This window comes from Tamandua tetradactyla, chromosome 5 (genome assembly GCF_023851605.1).
Source record: "Tamandua tetradactyla isolate mTamTet1 chromosome 5, mTamTet1.pri, whole genome shotgun sequence".
Classification (NCBI taxonomy): domain Eukaryota; kingdom Metazoa; phylum Chordata; class Mammalia; order Pilosa; family Myrmecophagidae; genus Tamandua; species Tamandua tetradactyla.
In genome coordinates, this window is record NC_135331.1 from 129,032,596 (window position 1) to 129,051,659 (window position 19,064).

The following is a 19,064-nucleotide window of genomic DNA, read 5'->3' on the forward strand; positions in this document are numbered from 1 at the left end:
GAATTGAAAGAAAGGAGGAAACATTAAACTTCCCCATTTGGGGAATTCCTGATATTCTTGCAAGCAGTGGGGACAACCGATTTAATAGGTAAAACCTCAATCTTGGGGTTCACCTCTATGAAACGTATTCCTGCAAAGGATAGGCTAAGCCTTCTGATAATTATGCTTAAGAGTCACCCCCAAGAACTTCTTTTGTTGCTCAGCTGTGGCCTCTCTCTCTAAGCCAACTTGGCAGGTGAACTCACTGCCCTCCCTTCTACGTGGGACATGACTCCCAGGGTATAAATCTCCCTGGCAACATGGGACATGACTCCTGGGGATGAGCTAAGACCTGGCATCAATGGGATTGAGAAAGCCTTCTTGACCAAAAGGGGGAAGAGAGAAATGAGACCAAAAAAAGTTCCAGTGGCTGAGAGATTTCAAACAGAATGGAGAGTTTGAATTGAATTGAATTGAATTGAATTATAATCTGGAGATTATAATTATACATTATATAGCTATTTCTTTTTAATTTGTGGTGTATTAGAGTGGCTAGAGGGAAGTACCTGATACTGTTGAACTGTATCCAGAAGTCTTTGTTCTTGAAGACGATTGTGTAACTATATGGCTTTTACAGTGTGATGTGTGATTGTGAAAACATTGTGGCTGATGCTCCCTTTTTCCAGGGTATGAACAAATGAGTAAAAGATTAAGGACAAAAAAATTAGATAAATAATAGGAGGGGGATAAAAGGGGTAAAATTTGGGATAGATTGCAATACTAGTGGTCAACGAGAGGAAGGGGTAAGCGGTATGATTAAGTGTCATCCTGGGAAGACACTTAATAAAATATCTATTGATCACTTATAGAAATCAACATTTGTCCATTCACTCATTCTTTCATTCAGTAAGTAATTACTTTTAATGCAATTTTACTGAGATATATTCACATAGTACATAATCATCCAAAGTATACAATCAATGGCTCACAGTATCATCATATAGTTGTACATTCATCACCACAATCAATTTTAGGGGTGTGGGTTTTTTCTTTTTTTCTTTTTATTTCTTTTACTGGAGTGATGCAGATGTTCTAAAAATGATCGAAGTGATGAATACACAGCTATATGAAGATATTGTGAGCCACTGAGTATATACTTTGGATGGCCTGAATGGTGTGTGAAGATACCTCAATAAAAATATTTTTTAAATACATATATAAAAAAGAGGGCAGTGCAACGGTGGCTCAGTGGCAAGAATTCTCGTCTGCTGAGCTGGGGACCCGAGTTCAATTCCTGTGAGCCTGCCCATGCAAAAAAAAAAAAAAAAAATGCCAATATATAAAAGAATTTTGCTTTACTACTGGGCACTTGTATTTGCGATTGAATAGTTCTTAAAATGTAAGCATTGAGTCTTAAAGCGGTTTGTTTCACTATAGCTCACTTAGGCCAGTATGAAATACATCCTGGGAAGACACTTAATAAAATATGTATTGATCACTTATAGAAATCAACATTTGACCATTCACTCATTCTTTCATTCAGTAAGTAATTACTTTTAATGCAATTTTACTGAGATATATTCACATAGTACATAATCATCCAAAGTATACAATCAATGACTCACAGTATCATCTTATAGTTGTACATTCATCACCACAATCAATTTTAGAATATTTTCATTACTCCAGAAAAAAAATAATAAAAAGAAAAAAGAAAACCAAAACATTTCACACCCCTTATGCCCCCCATTATTTATTTTTCTTTATTTTCTTACTCATCTGTGCCAGTTTGAATCTATTAGGTACCCCCAAAAGCCATGTTTTAATCCTGGTTCAATCTTGTGGGAGCAGACATTTCCTACCTCATTTATTGAGGTATCTTCACACACCATTCAGGCCATCCAAAGTGTACCCTCAGTGACTCAAATACAATACAATATAATATTGAATCTTTTAATCTTGATTCAATATTGTTGGGCGGAAACTTCTGATTAGATTATCTCCACAAAGATGTGGCATGCCCAGTTGTGGGTATTACCTTTTAATTAGATGAGAAGTGACTCCACCCATTCAAGGTGGGTCTTGACTAGTTTACTGGACTCCTTTCAAAGGGGAAACATTTTGGAGAAAACACAGAGCCAACAGAGAGAGCCGATGTAGACATTTGGAGATAGAGATAGAAATAGCCTGGGTGCTAAGCAAGAACTCACAGAAATAGCCAGAACCTGAAGAGAAGAAATCTCCAGCCCCAGCAGATGCTAAGCCAAGAGATGAAACCTGGAGTAGCTAAGTGAATACACACAGATGCTCACAGAGGAAACCACTGGCATCAGAAGCTGGAAACAACAAACAGGGAACAAGGACCAGCAGATGCCAGCCATGTGCTTTCCCAGATCACTCTTCCTTGAGCCAAGGTATCTTTCTCTGGATGCCTTAGTTAGGACATATTTATGGCCTTACAACTGTAAACTTGTAACTTAATAAATTCCCTTTTTAAATGAATAAATTCCGTTTCTGGTATATGGCATTCCAGTAGCTTAACAAACTAATATATCATCTGTCCATACACTGGCTAAAGGGGATGTCAGTCACAAGGTTTTCACAAGCACACGGTCACAACATAAAAACTATATAGTTATACAATCATCTTCAAGAATCAATACTACTGGATTACAGTTCAACAGTTTCAGGTATTTCCTTCTAGCTCTTCTAATACACTACAAACTAAAAAGAAATATCTACATAATACATAGGAATAACACTACAAACTAAAAAGAAATATCTACATAATACATAGGAATAACCTCCAGAATGACCTTGCAACTCTGGTTGAAATCTCTTAGCCACGGAAACTGTATTTTGTTTCATTTCTCTTCCCCCTTTTCATTAAGAAGACCTTCTCAAACCCACAATGCCAGAGTCAGGCTCATCCCTCATCCCTGAGACTCATGTACCTTGTTGCCAGGGAGATTTATACCCCTAGGAGGCACGTCCTATGTAGGGGGGAGGGTAGTGAGTTTATTTGCAGAGTTGACTTAAAAGACAGCCCATATCTAAGCAAAAAAGAAGTTCTCTTGGTGGGGTCAGGATGGTAAATCAAGCATAATTATAAGTAGGCTTAGCTTCTCCTTTGCAGGAATAAGTTTTGTAAGGGCAAGCTCTAAGATTGAGGGCTTAGTTTATTAAATTTGTAGTCCCTAATACAGCAAATAATTATTAAGCCCATTTCCCACAGAGCTTGCAATTAATAGAGCAGAGGTCATGACATGTGATAAACAATTTCCATATTTCTGTGCAAACAAAATGAACTGGAAAATTGGGTCAATAACCCTGATCATTTTTAAATTCAAAAACACATGAAAAAGAAAGTCATTCACCTTTAGGCTGATCGAGTCTGCATGGAGATTATTTTAACTCATCCTGTGGTAACATTACAGCCTTCCAAGTCCTTAATGGAGTACTTTGCATAGCTCCCACGTTTGTTTGTTTGTTTTGTTTTGTTTTGTTTTTGGTATGCTATATGGTGGGAGTCACATTTCATTCATTTTTCCACGAGTATCTCATTAGTACAGCACCGTTTGTTGAATTTTTGTTTGTTTGGTTTTCTTTGTCTGCTTGTTTGCTTTGGGAAGTGCATGGGTCAGGATTCGAACCCGGGTCTCCCACAAGGCAGGTGAGAATTCTACCCCTGAACTCCCCTTGCACCCACACCGCAGGGTTTTTATAAAGTTGAACTGCCACAGAATTTACAGAACTAGTTTTAAGTTTCTAGCTCACGTAGTGTATATTCTCCAACTAGATTATAAATTCCAAAGCACAGGGATTATAACTTTTCACTTATTTCCCACATGTCAGGTGTGCAATAAATACTCATCGAACAAACTTCTTAAAACCACAAAATAAGCATAATTATAATTTTCACGTATTTTGAAGTGGTTGACTTCAAGAACTGCCCAGTCAGAGGTGGAAACAGACAAATATCTGGCCTACAGCCTTCTTCATCTTCAGCACTCATAATCAGATCTCTTCTTTCTCTGATAGCGTTGATCAAATTCTTGGAAAAGGGCAAATCACATCAGATAAGAAGAGCCGAGAGAAAATAACGGCCGAACATGAAACCACTGATGACCTCAGTATGCTCGGCCGGGTAGTCAAGGTTGAAAAACAGGTACAACTCAACTATACTAATTAACTGTTCTGTTTTTGTTTTTTTATATTGGTTAACTTGTTAGCCAGATTTTTAAAACATCAGAATTATAGGCAATTGTATGTATTTTAGTGATAAATATATTTTAAAAGGATTAAGAGCAAAAAGAATTAATGAAATCAAATTTTTTAATTTCTGTGTGGACAGTGTTCTCTAAAATATTTTTGGATTTGCATATAAATGAGAGAAAATTCCATCTCATCAATTAAAACTTGTACTGGAAGCCACTGTAGATTTTCATTTGTGTTTTGGTTATTTTAATTATCTCTCTTTTAGGTCACTCTTTTTAAAAATAAAACAAGACCTCATTGTAATTATGATTTCACATTTGACGTTTGTTACAAAGAAAATTTTCCAGAAATAAAATTTATCCCCCAATTTAATCATAAATATTCTGAAGCGTATTTAACCTTTATTTTGAAATTCAGAAACACTTAGGTTGATTTTAACGCCTTAATCTCATTACAGAATAAGTTCTTTACCTGTAAAATTCCAGAATGTCTTCATTGAAGAAGTTTAGGAAGGACAATCTGGTTTGGAAGCGGAATCTTGAAGTTACATTAGTATAGTACTTATATGATTTTTATAACATCAATTGTCCATTTTAAAGAAATGGGGAAAGGAAATTCTGATGGGGAGTATATAAAGGCTAAAGCATCCCTTTCCCCCTAAATTCTCCTTTGGCCCTGCACAGCTAGATTGTACATTCATAGAGCATCTCAACAGCATTGCACTTTATACTCGTAATATTTATTTAACCGTATTAACACATTCTGGTTTCATTTTTTAATTCTGGAAGTAAAGCCTATACTTATTAACAAGGTGTTCCCATGTGTAACCATTTTCCCCATTTCTAGGTACAGTCCATTGAGTCCAAACTGGACTGCCTACTCGACATCTATCAACAGGTCCTCCGGAAAGGCTCCGCCTCAGCCCTCACTTTGGCTTCATTCCAGATCCCACCTTTTGAATGTGAACAGACATCTGACTATCAAAGCCCTGTGGATAGCAAAGACCTGTCCACTTCTGTACAAAACAGTGGCTGCTTATCCAGATCAGCCAGTGCCAACATCTCGCGAGGCCTACAGTTTATTCTGACACCAAATGAGTTCAGCACTCAGACCTTCTATGCGCTTAGCCCTACTATGCACAGTCAAGCAACACAGGTGCCAATGAGTCAAAGTGATGGCTCCACATTGGCGGCCACAAACAACATTGCAAACCAAATAAATGTGGCACCCAAGCCAGCAGCCCCAACAACTTTACAGATCCCGCCTCCTCTCCCAGCCATCAAACATCTGCCCAGGCCAGAGACCCTGCCGTCAAACCCCATAAGCTTACAGGAAAGCATTTCTGATGTCACCACCTGCCTTGTTGCCTCCAAGGAAAATGCACAGGTTGCACAATCAAATCTGACCAAGGACCGTTCCCTGAGGAAAAGCTTTGACATGGGAGGAGAAACTCTGTTATCCGTGCGCCCCATGGTGCCCAAGGACTTGGGCAAATCTTTGTCTGTACAAAACCTAATCAGGTCAACAGAGGAACTGAATATACAGCTTTCAGGGAGTGAGTCAAGTGGCTCCAGAGGCAGCCAAGATTTCTACCCCAAATGGAGGGAATCCAAATTGTTTATAACTGATGAAGAGGTAGGTCCCGAAGAGACAGAGACAGACACTTTTGATGTCATGCCACCACCTGCCAAGGAAGCTGCTTTTGCATCAGACTCTCTAAGGACTGGAAGAGCACGATCATCTCAGAGCATTTGTAAGGCAGGAGAAAGTACAGATGCCCTCAGCTTGCCTCATGTCAAACTGAAATAGGTTCTTCATTTCTTTCTAGGCATAGCAATTCCTTTAGCCATACATATCATTGCATGAACTATTTTGAAAGCCCTTCTAAAACGATGAAATTGCAAAAATCAGGAAAGAACATGAGAGGCAGTTTATAAGCCCATTATCTTTTAGTTGCATGCAAATGCATGTTAAGGGATGGTTGAAACTCCAAGGTACATCAACATTAACCCATTCATTTAGTTACGTACCTTGAGTTAAAAATTCTGAGAAACCAAACACTGCTGATGCTATGGAGTGTTTGTAAATGCCAAGATTAGGTTGTTTAGAAGATTTGACACCATGTTTTGAAATTATGGAAGTCGGCACCTTCAAATTTCAGGCATTTCTGCTGTGTGATTAAATACAAAATACATTTTCAAAATTAGGCTATAATTGTATATTTAAACACAGTGGCTACCAACAGCTGCTAGCAAGGTATCAAGTAAAACAGAATTTGGGAATAATAGAAATGGCTGCTTATTTCAAGATATATTTGCCAATCCATTCCTATTCAGTCATTTTATTATTAATGTAATTTGAATGTCAATTTGTGTGCTTTTGGTGATTTAGCGCTGTGGCAAGCAATTTTGCACATCATTTTCATGTTGTTATTTATGATGCGAATGTTCAATTAGGAAATGTGCAAATAACGAAATCTAGAGCTGGGCCGGGGGTCAAATAAACTATTTGACATATTTGACTTTGTGAAAATATATTCCATAGTGGCTGCATCAGCTTTGTAAGTGGTAAGTGCTACACAAGCAGATGAACCACTAATAGGTAGGACAGCCAGTGTGATTGTGTGGATTTCTTGTTATGGCGCCAACCCCAGACTTCCTGATTCTGCCCACATAAAAGGGAAATGTAAGAAGCTATTCTTGGTAAACTCACATACATGGAGGACATTGGGGAATGGGAGTTTGAGTGGAGACTGAGATGGGAAAAGGCTTGAAAAGAATCCAGAAACAACACCAGGAAATAGGCAAAGTTAAAAATGACTTCCCTATCAAAGAGCGATGAGAGGCAGAGAAACAAACCAAATAAAAGAACTAGATTTTTTTTTTTAATGAGTATTGGTAGGGAATTCAACTACCTAAACATCCCTTATTCTTACATGTGTAAACAGAATTTTGAAAGGTATTTTTAATATGCCTTGAATGTCTTTTGCTATTATGTAGTACATTTTGCATATGAAAGGCTAAAACTAAATTTCCTTTACTTTTTATACTGTAATGAATATTTTCTATTCTCCCCAAAACTGTTGCCCCAAAGCTGAAATCACTGGTTCAGTTGCCTCGTATAAACGTTAATAAGTCAGGTAACACGGGCAGGGTCTGCAAATCAAAACATTTAATATTGCAGGGCACCAAAAAAAGAACAAGGAAAAACAAAATGAAAATTGCATATACCAGAAAGCAAGGAATGCTGCTGACTGCTTGTTGGAAACCAAAATAGCTGTCTCACACTACCAGAACTTCAGCCAAAGTAATGGGATTCAGAAGACAAAGAGAAAAGAGATTATCTCAATTCACCTTACCTCTAGCCATAGGATTCCAGAAAAAAAAAAGTTTCCTTGGCAGATATTAGTGCTGCCTCAAAAAAAACACTCCAATAGCTAGGGAGAATAGAGGAGGGATAAACTGATTGTCCAAAGAAGAAATGAGACCCTGAAATCCAAATCTTTCCAATCATTGACTCTCCCCTCTACTTTTCTTCTACATTAACTGCTTTACTGATTTCCTGCCACAATTTTGCTTCTGAACTTCACCAGGCCTTAAGCAGCCTCCATTCCCAAGTAAAACCACTTCTCCATTCTACTTAAATGTGCTTCTCAACCTTTTAACATCTTTACCCCTTTTAATAAACACTGACATTTTAAAGGCTTCCTTTCCTCACCCCACCTGGATGCTAACACGCTCTCCTGGAGTGTGTCATTCAGAATCTTCTTGGCTCTGGAAAGACACAAGAGATAGAATCTAAATTTTATACTACATTTAAAAAGATTTTGTCAAGATTTTAATATTGCAAGGCACAAAAAAAAGAAAATTGCACTTACCAGTAGCAATTATTTTCTAGTAAATGCAACTATTTTCATTTTCCAAAAATATTATTTTAATAAATTATTAAACACAACCCTTCACCCATATCTCTACTCACTCTAATGTTGTGAAACACATAAATATGCACACATAAACATACACACTTAAGCCAGATACCTACCATGCACTGAGTAGGCTCTCTCCAAATATTAGTGGAGGAAGTGGAGGGAGGCAGTAACTTTCAGGTAGCACTGACTTTTGGATGGACTCTGTCCTGGGTCAAACCCCACTGGCAGCAGGAATTCTGAATGTGTTAGAGACCCCTCCTTAGGCCTCAGTAGACTTCACACACAGTACAATTCATCTAGCAAGCTGAGAACTAAGGATTCAGAAAACAAAATCTAAACACATCACTGCAGTCTTAATCATAGGAAAATGCGATAAAACATGTTGTGAAAAACTTTCCTGCATTGAAGCCATGACTATTTTGTGTCTTATCCTTCTCTAGTACAAAAATTCTTAGATATTAAAGATATAGTTGTATTGTGTGCAAACTGCAGGGTTCTGTCTTTGTGTGACTCTCTATGGAGATGAGAAGGGTCTCCCATTTACACTTTGAAAAATCCCATCCATTGATCCCAATGGTATCTTGAAGCACAACTTAGCTGATCACTTGGTAGCCATGTGCTGTCTCAGTTTGTCTGCCTTCTTCAATATGTAGAGTTGGTATTTAATTTAAAAATCCATTGTATGCAGTTAACCAAAAAAAAATTGATGTGTAATCTAAACGTTTGCATTTTGTTCAACTAAATCAATATCTGTAGATTGCAAGTTTTGTTTTAAGTAAGCCCTTACTGAGTTTTTAAGTCTTTCTCTCTTGTTCTGAGATGCCTTTCTCACCTCCATTGACTCAGTGATTCTGAAAGTTCTTAATTTGCAAGTAAAACAAGTCTAAGAGAGAGGAGGAAATCAGACACAAAGTGACTAATTCTCATGGCCCCTTGCAAAGGAAAGCTAAAAGGAATGCTGAAACCTGGGGAATTAAATTAAGGGATCACATCATTCAATTAAATTGAGAAAATATCATAATAAACTTATCTCCCCAGTTTATTTTGCCTTAAATGACCTGGTTGTGTTTTTGTAAGAGAAACTTAATTTAATATAATTATATGCATTTAAGTAAGCAATTATAAAAATCATGTATGACAATACAATTGTCTATTTCCTGAAAATAAATGAATCAGGATTATTCCATTTCAAGCTACCATTAAAATGTAATTTCCTTTGCTCTCTTTTACTGGGATTATTTGTTTTAAAGTAAAACATTAAAAAGATGTCTATAAACAGCTAGTGTGACTATTTTTATCTGGAACTAACTGGTTGTTTCTGAACTAACTGGTCCAAGATCACCAAATTGACTGTATATAGATTTGGGTCTGAAAAATGAAAATTATCTTTTTGCAGCGTTGCTGAAGAAATCATTGGTAATTTGGGTAGCGGAGGGGTTTGCAAATATTTGAGGTATCGTAAGAGATTAATTCAATACTGATTATAACTCATACCAGCTCATGTGAAGTTGGTGTTAAATATAATAAAAGCATTTGCTAAACAAATGATAAAAAAATGCTATCCCCCTGGCTACCATTTTTAGTCCCTATTCAGCTCTGCTTTACCAGGGGAGGACTTCTGCTCCAAAAGGAATCCTTCCCCATCTTCCCTAAAAGATCCCATTGCTTCTGCTGCACTAGCAAAGTGTGCTGTGTCCATGACTAATTCTAGGAGAATTATTTAAAGGAAGCTCAGAATATTAGAACTCAGGAGAACAGAGCGACAAAGCCCAAACAACGGCATTTCAGACAGGGAGAAGAATGAGGAAGCGCTATCCCAATGGAAGGGTGGTACCGATCAAAAGCTGTGGGTTCTCTGTCCAGTGCACTCAAATAACCAATTCCTGAGACACCTGAGTTTCAAAGGAAGTTGATTGCTAAGCATGAAGCAAGAAATCAGATGGCCTATCAGCCTAAAATTCTGTCTCCCTGAACTGCAGTGACTCTAATAGTTTTATAGTATAAAAAGATGGGCAGGTTTTAGGATAATGAGCATAATGGCTCTAGATGATGTAATTAGATGTGATCTAATTATTGACCATGCAAGAATTGATTACATGCTTAGCAAGATAGTTTAGAATCGGGATGGGTTAATTCTGGGCTGACTCAATGAGTTCCTTCATTAATAAATTTTAGGGGCTGTCTTTTGTAATCATAAGACTCTTAAAGTTGAAAAATAGGATTAGGGGTATAAATGCCAACCAGTTACATGGTTTTTACAATCACAAGGTAAAGGCTGTATAGTGATAACAATCATTATCAAAGATGAAGGCAGCTGGATTACAGTTCAGTAATTTCAGGTATTTCCCTTTGGCTATTCTAAAATACCAGAAAGTAAAAAAGAAATATCCATACAGTGATTTGGTAATCACAATCATTTGTTAAATCCTAACTTCTCAATTGCAAGGGGGCTTTCCCACCTGGTTCTAATGAGATCAAAAAGGTATCTATATTTACCTAATCTATCAACTTCTAAAGATGAGTGAAAATAAAAATGCTTGGTTGACCAACTTAAAAAACTGCTTCCAAACACTTTTGGAGCCTCCCCAACCCCATTTAAAAGCAAATAATAAATTACAAAAATTATTCTGTCCTAACCACTGACAAAAATAGGTTGCCAGATCTTGAACAGGCAACTTTACTAGCCAGGTTACAACCACTTCAAGAACGTGGAACAATAAAAATTGTTTAAGAAAATTCAAAATTTTCATTATTTTCAACAAGACTTTTAAAGAGCACAGTTTTCAGATACAGTATGTGTGAACTATAGATTAGGCACCACACTGGAAATCATAGCACCACAAATTACCTGTGACACTTGACACCACACACGCCCTTGATGACAGTTAAGAGGGAAAAAAGCATGCACGTGCAAAAACCAGAGTCTCCTAAAGTATAGACCATAATCCTTTCTGCCATCTGATTAGATTAATACAGGTCACATGCTCTTCCCAAGATCAGTGTCAGTTACCACAGATATGTACAACCTGATAGGCTTAACTAAGTCAGGATTCACTTGTTAGAAGACAGGATCAATGTGGTGGGGGGCAGGAGGGGAGTGGGGGCACATTATCTACCTGAGGTAATTAACATTTATAGATGAGAAATCCAGGGCATGGAGAATTAACTTTCCCAAAATCATTAAGCCATACTACAGTGGTAGGGAAAGGATTCAAATGCACGTAGTTTCACTTTATACATTATTATAATACCTTGGCTGACCCCAAGCAGAAATATTTGGTAACAGAAATTTAGAAATCAGGATGACAGCCTTGAGAAAAAAAGAATGTTAATTTCCTAATTCCTGAGTTTGAAAATGAATTAAGGGAAAAACTTTGCAAGTACCTTTTACCAAAAAAAAAAATTTTTTGCTCTACCTTATGAGTCATCAGTTAGCCTGTCAAAAGGTCTTACAATGGGTTTACACTCATAGGAATGGATTAGGTTTAAGAACATGTATTTTTCTGAGGTACAAACAGTTTTCTGTTTGTTCTTTTCTGAAAGCGCCTATTTTTATTCAACCAAGAGCAGCCTGACCTGGCTCCCCTTCTGAGAGAAGCAGGGCTTGAAAAACCTGTCTTTTCTGGGCTCCTTCCGAAACAGGGTTTCTCATAGGGCAATACCGGTCCGCTTAAGGCTGCTTCCCCAAACCTCAGCAACTACACCCACCCAGAGTACCACTTGGGAGGCATAAATTGTTCCCCCCAAAAAAAGAGGGCGGCAATGGCTTAGCACATTAAGGTGGCTTGTTTTATTGTTCCCTTTACGGGTAAAATACTTTCTTCCATTTAGAAGCCCTCCCCCTCCCCTATCCCCAACAAACAAGCCCAGAATGCCTGAGACAGAACTGGAAGGCACGAATCCACACAGCCGTCCATGTCCTTCACATTTTTTCCACGGAAGGCTGTTAAGACTTTCCTTCCCCTCGTGACCACGCAGTAAATAAAGATCAGTCCTGCATTATCCATCCAAGGATTCTAGAAGAACCAAGCGAATGCCAGAAGGCAGAGCCCCGGAAGAGAGAAATTCTCCAAGATCCTGGCCACCAATGCTATGTCCACTAAGCCCATCAGCAGGTCGGGGAAAGCGTCCAGGATTTCCTCTGTGAGGGGCTGATTCCGGACAAGTCGCAGCATCTTGAGGCCTGTGGAGAAAGGGTAGAGAGCTGATAAAGCGGGACCCCCAAGCTGCCCCAGAGTAGGCCAAGACCCTGAGTGTGCTGCAAGGTGGGGGTGGGGGAATCACCCCCAGCACAGGCCTTCCTGGGTGCACAACGCACACCTCCCCGTACCTCCCTGTTTGCGACAGATTGTGGCTCACGGTCCCTCCCTCCGCCACGAGCTCAGGAGCTCCTGGGAGCACCGAGATTCTCAGCCCCCCTCCCAAAGACGCCATGCATCTTGGCGCAGGACTCCACCGTGCAGCCCTCAACCCACAGGTCATCTACCTTGGGCCTGACGATAGGAGCTCCGGCTCTCTACCTTCTGGATCATCTGCATCAACCACTGCCTTGCCTTCGGCGGGCCGACTATGGTGACACGGGTCTGGCCAGTGGCGGTGAACCACCCCTCCAGCTGAATGAGGGTGCAGCTGTGCACCTCGATGCGGCGGAGATCAGCATCTAAGCGGCCTGTGCACACAAGAGGTGAGAGGAGGCAGATGCATAAACCCTGAGCATCTCTGGGTAGTGGAGGTGGGAGGCTACGGGGAATAAGGACCTGGGATAAATGGGGATGCGGGTAGTGTAAGGCAGGAAACCGAGAGAGAGAGGCAGGGAAAGGGGGTATGGGCAAGGACACTCACCGAAGATGCGTTCCTCCTGGTCCTCTTCCATGTAAAACACCAATGGAACGCTGAAGTTTTCAGGCACAGTCCACCATGGATTTTCCCTCGTTGCCATTTGGTGCACTGCTTCCACCTGAATCAGAATAGGGACAAATTCAAGCCCCAAACCCAGAGCAACCTATGTAAGATGAACTTTGGGAAACTTCAGGAGTGACCCATACCTGTGTTTAAATACAGGCAGTAAACCCCACCTCTTGGCACACCTTAGGGACCGCCTTAGGGAGGAATTCTCATTCCCTGTAGATCCAATCAAGAAAATCTATTCCTGGTAATTATCTACTCTGATCTTAATTCTTTCATGCCAAACTGGATGATTTGATCAGTGCTTGCATCTGTGATCCTCAGGAATCCAGGATTTCCTTTACTTTAAGTTCAAAGAATTCAGGAGGGGGTCTGCTGGGAATGAACTCGAGATGGGTTAAGGGATGGAAGGTGCTGGAGAAGGACAGCACCAGAACTCACTGCCTAGATTTAGACAGGTACCAGTGACTACTGGGGACATGTGTTGTCAAAGTTAGGGTGATTTCCTGTTTCCAAAGCTGGGGAGCACAAACAACACAGAATCACAGAGCCCCTTTATAGGAGGAAGATGTAGGGAATTTATTATAAGGTTTGATTGTGCTGGGTGATTCTTTTTTGTTTTTTTTAAATAAAAAATTGATTGTGCTGGGTGATTCTAAGTAGAATTTATGAAGCAGAGACCAGTTCTCCAAAGTGGAGCATTTAGTGTTTATCTTGGCAATTTCTATCTAGGAGGTGGGAGTTAAATATGGTCTTTTTATTATTATTATTCATATGGATTTGGTTGCAGAATGTGTTTACCTCTGTTTTCAAATATATCTACTGAGCGGCCTTTTCAATATCTTCTTCTATCACAGTCACTGAGGGGTCTTGACTGATTAAATAATTTTGCAAGAGATATTTATGCTTGGTAGAGAACATGAGAGTCTGTCAGCTTCCAAATGCAAGCACCTAGGTCTGTTTTTTTTCATTTCTCAGATTTCCTTTTGGGGAATGCAGACAGGTCAGCTCCCAGGACTTTAATCTGTGGAATTCACATCTGCACCATTGTCAGAATCCATTGATCAGAAGGTTATTCAGAAAACACTGCATCTATATTACAGTTAGTCTCTCATGTTCCTTTCATTGTCAGATGAGCTGTTCAATCATCTGAAATGACAATGACTGCACAGTAGCATTTAAAATTGGACAGGATGCACTGGTCAACTGCAATGCAGATAATTACCAAAACAAAATGATTATTAGTCCTAATAATAGGCTACAAAGGCAGGAACTTAGATTTCAAACATTTAGCACACAGTCAAGTCCCAAAATGCATCTGAATCTAATCTGGAGACCACTTAGTCTTCTCTTTTAACCCACTCTTTTAAAAGAGACCCACTCTTTTAACCTAGCCACTAAGTTATACCTGAGCATGAGTGTTTTATACAGGTGCCACAGATACCGCTTCCTGTAAAACAAAGTTCTTCTTGACTAGCCAAGGGAAAACACCAGTTTAGTGTATTGGGCCTCTAGAGCAAATGTAAAACCATTTGTGACATTTGTTACGGGCAAAGACAAATTTTGGCCACCTTTTCTAGTTGTATAATTCCTAATATTAGGATTGGAGTTCTCAGAGTCCATATATAGAGGGGGTCACTAATTTCTCCCAGGAGTTCTCATGAATAGTCCATGCTTGCCTCATTCTGGTTTATGAATATTATTCTCAGAGAAACATAATTCCCTGTAGGAAAAGGTATTTTAAATATTAGAAATGTTATTCTAAATAATATAGAAACTTTCAGTCTCTAAAAGTTATTCCACATGCATAAGGTAGGCTTGTGCAATTATCAGGTGAAAGCTTGATGTCTACATAAAAAGGAGAATCTCAAACTGAATGGTCAGTGTAAGTACGATTTATCACAATGAAAACGGGATAATTATTGGCCCCTTAAGATGTAAAGATTCCTTCAGTGGAATAGCTCATTCAGTTAATATAGTATTTCTATAATGACCTGGAGATTCCACTTCTAGGTATTGAAGTGGAATTGAAAATACTGACTGGAACAGATATTTGTACACCAATATTTACAGCATATGCAAAATTCACATTAGCCAAAAGGTGAGAGCCACCCAAGTGTCTATCAAAAGATGCGTGGATAAACAAAATGTGGTTTATACATATAATGGAATATTATTCAGCTGTAAATATGAAGTTCTGATACATGCAATAATATGGATGAAACTCGAAGACACCATGTGGAGTAAAATAAGCCAAATCTAAAAGGACAAATGTTGTGTGACTTCACTTATATGAAATACCTGGAATATTCAAATTCATAAAGACAAAAATAGATTATAGGTTACCAGGAAAGTGGGGAGGGAGGAATTAATTCTTAATGGGTACAGAGTTTCTGTGTAGAGTGATAAAAGCATTTGGCAATGGATGGTGGGGATGGTAGCACCACATTTTAAATGTAATTAATACCAGTTAATGGTATACTTGAAAATTCTTAAAATGGGAAATATTATGTTTTACGTATGTTACTGCAATAAGAATTTTTTTTTAAGTGGGAAAAAAGAAACCCAGAGCAGAAACAGTGCTGAGCGGACTATCTGATAATAAGTATGCCCAATCTTTGTCACCTCGTATTTTAGAATAATAAAAAGGGCAAAGGTTTCAAGTATAACATGTGGAGTAAGTAAATCTTTGTATTTAGCATATTCATGTGAGTATGAATACATAAGAAGGACAGGATCCATAATGCTTTGGGGTTTATCTATCTGCTGATGGATGTGAACTCACAGTAAGGCAACCACCTAGGAAACCAGATATGTCAATATTTTTCTAATTGCAAAGTTTTTTTAAAAAACAGGAAAATACATTAAGCATTCAACCGAAATATAGCTTCTATTGCATCTCACGTGATATCTTGGAGATTCCTTAAATTTAGGTAATCTGTGACATTAGACAGATTTAAATTTGCAGATTTCACTTAATATGCCTCCTCAAATTAGAATCATCTCTATCAGTCTGCCAGTCTCTGGCTGAAAATAGAGAAAATTTCAATGCCTAGATGACTTCAAAATAAAGAAAAAAGAGAATCCCATTGTGATGATGGCAAGTAAATCCTAATACCAGTTAAACTCTTCAGATGATTAGTTTAGTCTAATCATGATAATCCCATTCTCTTTGCCTTTAATTGGTATAAGACCTGGCATATGTCTCAATTTTCTTTTCTTTTTTTTTTGTATGCTGTATGGCGGGGTCACATTTATTTTTTCCTATGTGAAAATTGCGTTACTACAGCACCATTTGTTGAATTTTGTTTGTCTGTTTTGTTTGTTTTGCTTGTTTGGTTTTGGGGGACATGCATGGACCGGGAATTGAACCTGGGTCTCCCACATGGCAGGTGAGAATTCCACCATTGAACTACTCCTGCACCCCCTCATATGCCTCAATTTTGAAATGAAGTAAAACCTAAAGTTTCTAAGATACATTTCCTTACTTCTGTTAAAAGACACAAAACCAGAGCTTATCCTTTCTCTTCTGTTGCTGTTGTTTGTGACTGAATATAATCTGGGGAACAGCCACAGCAGCCTTGCTAACAGCCTGAGGATGAAGCCAACACAAAGTTGGAGGGAGAAACTACAGAAAAACTGAATCTGAGCCCTGAAATACTAGACTTTCTCTGTTGGCAATAATATTTTCTTGACGTCCAACTTGACCAAGACTTCCTGGTGTGCAATACAGTGCCTCCTATGTGATTTTTTTTTGTCCCTTTTTCACAATTTAATTTTAATTGGTTGGGCTTACCAGTGTTCTGCTCTTTGGAGGAAGGAAAATAAAATAGAGGTAACCAATATTTTATCATATCTTAGTGCAAAATGCAAGTTACATATTTTTTTCTTTAAAAAAAAGCTTTAATAAGTTATGATTTGCCATACCATAAAGCCACTTAAAGTATACAATACAGTGGTTTTTAACGTAGTCACAGAGTTGTGCAAGAATTATCACATTCATTTTAGAAATGTTCCCATTAGCAGTCACTCCCATTAACTCTCAACTCCACCAGCCCTAGACAACCACCGGTCTCCATATGCTTGTATTCTGTACATTTCATATAAATAGAATCATATAATATGTGGTCTTTAATGACTTTTTTTTTCACTTTGCATACTGTTTTCAAGGTTCACCCATGCTGTAGCATGTAACAGTGCCTCACTCCTTTTTATGGCCAAATAATATTCAAAGATTTCAATGTAAATTGGATTATCTTGATGATTCAGAGAAATAGTCTATAAAAAGCCAAGTAATAAATAACTTTAGACTTCGTGGGCCCATGCAATCCCTCTTCAAACTCCTCAACACAGCTCTTAAAGCAGCCAGAAACAATACATAAACGAATAGATATCAGGCTTTTTTCTGATAAAATTTTATTTATAACAATGAAATTGAATTACACACAATTTTTAAATTTAAATTTAATACTTTTATTGTGAAATATAACATGTAAACAAAAAAGCAATAAATTTCAAAATACATTTTAACAAGTAGTTATAGAACAGGTTTCAAAGTTTGATATGAGTTACAGTTCTACAGTTTCAAGTTTTTCCTTCTAGCTGCTCCAAGACACTGGAGAAATATCAATATAAAATGATTTAGTAGTCATAATCATTTGCTAAATCCTAACTTCTCTATTATAACTCCACTTTCTCCTTTGATCCTTCTCCAAATCTTTAAGGATACTTGGTTTATGCCCATTTTAACTTTTTTTTCATTACAATCGATTTTTTTTTTGTTTTCTGTGAAAAATAACATATATACCCAAAAAAGCAATAAATTTCAAAGCACATTGCAACAATTAGTTATAGAACAGATTTCAGAGTATGGTATGGGTTACAAAGCACAATTTGAGGCTTTACTTTTAGCTTATCTAAGGTACTGAAAACTGAAAGAAATATCAATATATTGATTCAGCAATTATATGCATTTGTTAAACCATACCTTCTCTGTATAACTCCACCAACACCTTTGATCTTTCTCCCACTCTTTAGAATATTTGGGCTAAGTTGGAAGGGGCTGTCCATAATATGGGATAGAAGGGTGGAACTAGTTAATGTTCTGGAGAGGATGGCCCCTCTGCATTTCAGGACTTATCTGGTCCAGGGAACCATCTGGAGGTTGTAGGTTTCTGGAAAGTTACCCTTGTGCCTGGAACCTTTGTAGAATCTTATATAATGCCCTAGGTGTTCTTTAGGATTGGCAGGAATGGTTTTGGTTGGGATCTGACAAGCTATGATAGGTAGTAATGTCTAACTGAAGCTTGTGTAACAGTGACCTCCAGTGTAGCCTCTCGATTCTATTTGAACTCTCTCAGCCACTGATACCTTATTTGTTACACCTTGAATTAGGTATAATTTTCAAGTATAATGCAGTATTAGTCTTTTTTATTTAAAAAAAACCATTTGTAAATGTAAAGATGATTCTTAACCTGAAGGATGTACAAAATTTTAAAATGCAGCCAGTTAAATATTTTGGAACACAAGTTTATCTGTAGATGCCAAAAAATGAAATTAGAATGTTTAAAGCAGTGGTTTTAATTGTAATCAATATTATCTTAAAGATTCATTTTATATTTTTAACTTGAATTCATACTACCAAATTGCCCCCTAACTAGCTGTCCTGATGTACGTTCTACCAAGAATATCCTTTGACCACAAAATTGATATTTTCAAACTTCACTCTTTTCTGTAGGGTTATTTGTCTTTTTCTTATATAGTATATTCCTTCACTGTCTATTCTGAGTGTTAATCCTTTGTCCACGATACATGTTTTACCTTTCTATTAATTGCATTCATGGTATCTTTGTCCTATGCAATGTCCTCCCCCATGCCTTCACATCTGTATAAAGAAGCTTGTACCCTTTCTTATCTGCTTCTGTTGAGTAGGATCAAATCCAATTGATACAAGTCTTAACCTGTCTTTCAGAGGCAATAGAGTGTGGTAATTAGGAGCATGGACTCTGGAGCCAGATTGCTTGTATCCAAGCAA

The 19,064-nt window shown here is 38.0% G+C and overlaps 2 protein-coding genes across 5 annotated transcripts in view; one reads left to right on the forward strand and one right to left on the reverse strand.

Annotated features, from left to right (window-relative positions):
• Positions 1–6,718, forward strand: part of KCNQ5 (potassium voltage-gated channel subfamily Q member 5) — a 552,577-nt gene extending 545,859 nt beyond the window's left edge. For all 4 annotated transcript variants that reach the window (XM_077162233.1, XM_077162230.1, XM_077162231.1 and 1 more), the window contains 2 exons: positions 4,021–4,147; positions 5,044–6,718. In XM_077162233.1, the coding sequence (XP_077018348.1) occupies positions 4,021–4,147; positions 5,044–6,006 (1,090 nt within the window). In that variant the 3' untranslated portion in view covers positions 6,007–6,718. The remainder of the gene's footprint in view (positions 1–4,020; positions 4,148–5,043) is intronic.
• A 5,257-nt stretch (positions 6,719–11,975) lies between these two features.
• KHDC1L (KH domain containing 1 like) overlaps positions 11,976–19,064 on the reverse strand; it is a 78,975-nt gene continuing 71,886 nt past the window's right edge. Inside the window, exons 2-4 of the mRNA XM_077159249.1 lie at positions 12,968–13,082; positions 12,612–12,794; positions 11,976–12,308 (exon numbers count right to left, since the gene is read on the reverse strand). Of these exons, the coding sequence (XP_077015364.1) occupies positions 12,142–12,308; positions 12,612–12,794; positions 12,968–13,082 (465 nt within the window). The 3' untranslated portion in view covers positions 11,976–12,141. The remainder of the gene's footprint in view (positions 12,309–12,611; positions 12,795–12,967; positions 13,083–19,064) is intronic.